The sequence below is a fragment of the Ictalurus furcatus genome, chromosome 17 (assembly GCF_023375685.1).
Source record: "Ictalurus furcatus strain D&B chromosome 17, Billie_1.0, whole genome shotgun sequence".
Classification (NCBI taxonomy): Eukaryota; Metazoa; Chordata; class Actinopteri; order Siluriformes; family Ictaluridae; genus Ictalurus; species Ictalurus furcatus.
Genome location: NC_071271.1, coordinates 3,137,575 through 3,141,753, shown reverse-complemented (window position 1 = coordinate 3,141,753; position 4,179 = coordinate 3,137,575). Strand labels below are relative to the sequence as shown.

Below are 4,179 nucleotides of genomic sequence, written 5' to 3'. Positions count from 1 at the left end.
GTGCATTGTGGGATTTTTTTAGGGAGCGAATGTTCCAGTGCTCGGGAAGGATTTTGCAATCGAGGCAGCCTTTAAAACGGCCGAAACCCTGATTAGTGCCCCAACTACCGAACTAAGGAGCTGATTGAGACGCGCCCAGCCGAACGTTTTAAAAGCCGAACGTAATCATTTATAAATCTTGTCAATACAAATCGATCCGCTACACTCCATAATTGGCTTTGTTTACTCCCTGTGAGTTTGGAGTAATATTAAATAATATTTCCTGTTAATAAGTAATATTAAACATTAATTAAATATAGTACTTGTCTTATGTGTTATTTGGCTCACTACTGCCATCTTGTGAACTTACCATTACAATTCCTCTTTAAAGGTACATTCGGTAGGATTTGTGGAGGAGGGAAAAAAGGTCTCTAATGGTTACATGAGTTGATCTGAATAAGATTTTAATGTTTTTTTTCCTTTTACTCTTTGAGCCCGCCTACATTTCCACCCATGACAACAACGCTCCATCCCAAAAGCTTATGGCGGTTGCTAATGCTAACTAGTTATCATTAGCAAGGGTTATCATGGCATCACTTTCAAGTGTACTTGGATATTCAGCTGAACGAGAACCAAGTTACGACTCTGTAAACATGCAGTGATTCATGAGGATGTGAAAGGGCGTTGGGGGCGTGTCTATAAAATGACGGACAGGAGGCCAACCCAAATAGAAACCGGAAGGCAGGTTCCCAAACTGGGGTTTTTTCCAGCTACGTAATACACTTGTTATGAGATAATGGCTTAAACTATTTTTTACAGCATTTCTACATAATTTTCCAATTATTTAGATCAGTAAGAAAGGAAAGATATTGACTAATGCATCTTTAATGGGGGTTTGTGAATTGATTATTTTGTGTGTGTGTGTGTGTGTGTGTGTGTGTGTGTGCGCGCACGCACGCGCTGGAAACACACAAGTGCATTTATTCATTCTGAAGTGTTCACTCATTTAATAATGGATTTTTATTATTAACGGAATCCAACACATAGGCTAATGTAAAAAAAAAAAAAACAACATTAAAAGTAAGATTAAAAATTAAATTACAATAAGAAAGATGGTCATGATTTTTAAAAAAGAAAAAACTAAAAAATTTTTTTTTAAATCATGGTGACAACATATTTCCCTTCATTTCGAAGCCTGATGTTATGATGTTGTTCATCATGCCGCTCATTATGTAAATATTCATGTTACAGATGTGTATAGATTTATATATTTATTACTCATTAATATTATTTACTAAATTCTTCTGTTATATTAAATATTATTTAAAAAAAATAGAGCTAGTCAGAGTAAAATAGGAAGCTCACATGGTTAAAGTGTGTGTGTGTGTGTGTGTCAGCTACTTTTGCTACAGTTACAGTGAGGCTTTACAGCTGTGCTTCTGTATTCATCAGTAGGAGGTACAATCTGTATGTGTGTGTATGTGTGTGTGTGTGTTCGTTTTCGTTCAGGAGCAGAATGCGGATTGCAGCTCTTTGAAGGCGGCCCGTCGTTGTTTCCTCTCCTCCTCCATCCTCTGCTTCTCCTCCTTCTCCTCCCGAAGCTCCGCCTCAAACTTACTGCGTACTGACAGCACCTGAGCCTGTAAACACACAATATAAAAACACACATATTACACATTGTACACACACACACAAGGTTTTCGTTCTACTGCTATTAGACGGACAGACACACACACACACTGAGGTTTTCACTCTACTGCCATTAGATGGAGACACACACACACACAATAAAAACACACATATTACATATCACACACAGACACACACAGACACACACAGACACACACAGACACACACAGACACACACAGACGTTTTCGTTCTACTGCCATTAGATGGACACACACACACACACACACACACACACACACACACACAATAAAAACACACATTACACATTATACACACATACACACACACTGAGGTTTTCGTTCTACTGCTATTAGACGGACACACACACACACACACACACACCAAACTCTATAACCCACATATGTGTGTAATACGTGGGTTATATAGTTTGCTGTGTGTGTGTGTAATGTGTGTTATAGTTTGTGGTACATGGTGTCTGTATAATTATACACACACACACACACACCATATACCACAAACTATAACACACATTACACACACACAAAAACTGAGGTTTTCACTCTACTGCCATTAGATGGAGACACACACACACGTATTACATGAAATCTCACCTATGCACACACACACACACACACACACCTAGAGGGAGTCAAATGGTTGGATTGAACCTCAGTGAATCATCACTTTAAATGAGGTCAAGTGACACAGGAAACAGAACACACTGTCATTACACAAACACACCCGCACACACACCTTGGCCTCAAAGAAGTCACGTGCTCCCTTCACGCCCTCGTTGGACACATTGATCTCAGAGAGACGAGCCAGCGCCATAAGAGGGTCGTCATCCTGCAGCTCCCCTGCTGCTGCTCTCCTAAAGATCAGGAGGAACTGAGAGAGAGACACACACACCGAGAGAGAGAGAGAGAGAGAGACACACACACACACACACACACCGAGAGAGAGAGAGAGAGAGAGAGAGAGAGAGAGAGAGAGAGAGAGAGAGAGAGAGAGAGAGACACCCACACCCCGAGAGAGAGAGAGAGAGAGAGATAGATATAGATGTAAACATTTTCCATCATCACTGATGAATTGCTGTAGTATGAGGAATAAATCACTTCAGGATGTGCTTTTATAGACAAAATGATGGACTTCAGTGTTGTAACAGTGACTCTGATTTTCCTGAAACAGCGTGATACCATGTTTCATTCCTTACAAAAACCTAAATGTCTATTTTATCTGTAAAAATAAGAACGACTCCGGTGACCTTCAACCATCAAGCAGACAGACAGCAGGAGATGAAGTGAGTCAATTGATACAGCTTACTTATGAATGCTGATTTCATGGTGATCGTAGATAGAGACTGTGTGTGTGTGTGTGTGTGTGTGTGTGTGTGTGTGTGTGTGTGTGTGTGTGTGTGTGTGTGTGTGTGTGTGTGTGTAATCTTATCCATATGAAATGCCTCAGTCACTGGAGAAACTGAGCGACACACAACAGAGCCAGTGTGTTCCACACACAGCTGCCCTTATCACCTGCCTGTGTGTGTGTGTGTGGGTGTGTGGGTGTGTGTGTGTGTGGAGGACTTTATAGCTCTTTGTAAGGACCACATTTCCCCCCCACAGAGATTCTTCAGATGCTACATGGCGAAGTTCAGACACCAAACGTGTCTGGGTTCATTGGCTACATTTAGGGTGAAAAGGAACAACTTGCTTTCAAATACTACAGTGTATCGTCTGGTTTGAATGAAACCCTGGTGTGTTCTCGCTCTCGGTGAGGTTCTTTACACCTTCATACCCACGAAACTGATCACCAACCTCAGTGACCTGGGCAGCAGGTCCATATGCAGTTGGATTCTAGACTTCCTAGCTAACAGACCTCATGTCCTCTACCCTCAGCCTGAAGACTGGCATCCCACAGGGCTGTGTGCCGAGTCCGCTGCTCTACTCCTTGTTTACCCATGACTGTGTACCTGTGCATAACTCCAACATCATCATCATCATCAAAAATGCAGATTATACCAAAGCGGTAGGTCATATCAGCAACAACGATGAGTCGGCCTACAGCAGGGGTGTCCAATCTTATCCACAATGGGTTCTTTGGTCTTCTTGGACACCCAGGAACTTGATTCCAACTGTTTAGTCAGCTTATCTTGGCTTTCAATAGACTCGGCTGTGGGTTCTGCTTGGTCGGAATGAAAACCTGCACCCACATCGGCCCTTACCGGATAAGATTGGACACCCCTGGCATACAAGGAAGGAGATCCAAAGCCTAGCAGCATGGTGTTCCGCCACCAACCTCACCCTCAATGCCAAGAAGACCAAAGAACCCATTGTGGACTTCCAGAAATCTAAATGCAGCAATCACTCCTCCATCTACATCAATGGGACTGAAGTAGAACTTCTCTCCAGCTTCAAGTTCCTGGGTGTCCACATCCCCGAGGACCTGTCCTGGCTCCAAAATACTTCGATTCTGGTTAGGAAGGCACAACAGCATCTTTACTGTAGAAACTTCACCGGTCTCCACGGACCTGAACAAGTTTCTATCACTACATC

General features: G+C 42.4%; 1 protein-coding gene across 1 annotated transcript in view; it reads right to left on the bottom strand.

Moving 5' to 3' along the window:
- Window positions 1–816: 816 nt before the first annotated feature.
- The window catches only part of efhd1 (EF-hand domain family, member D1), an 11,683-nt gene continuing 8,320 nt past the window's right edge, over window positions 817–4,179 (bottom strand). Inside the window, exons 3-4 of the mRNA XM_053647601.1 lie at window positions 2,384–2,518; window positions 817–1,619 (exon numbers count right to left, since the gene is read on the bottom strand). Of these exons, the coding sequence (XP_053503576.1) occupies window positions 1,485–1,619; window positions 2,384–2,518 (270 nt within the window). The 3' untranslated portion in view covers window positions 817–1,484. The remainder of the gene's footprint in view (window positions 1,620–2,383; window positions 2,519–4,179) is intronic.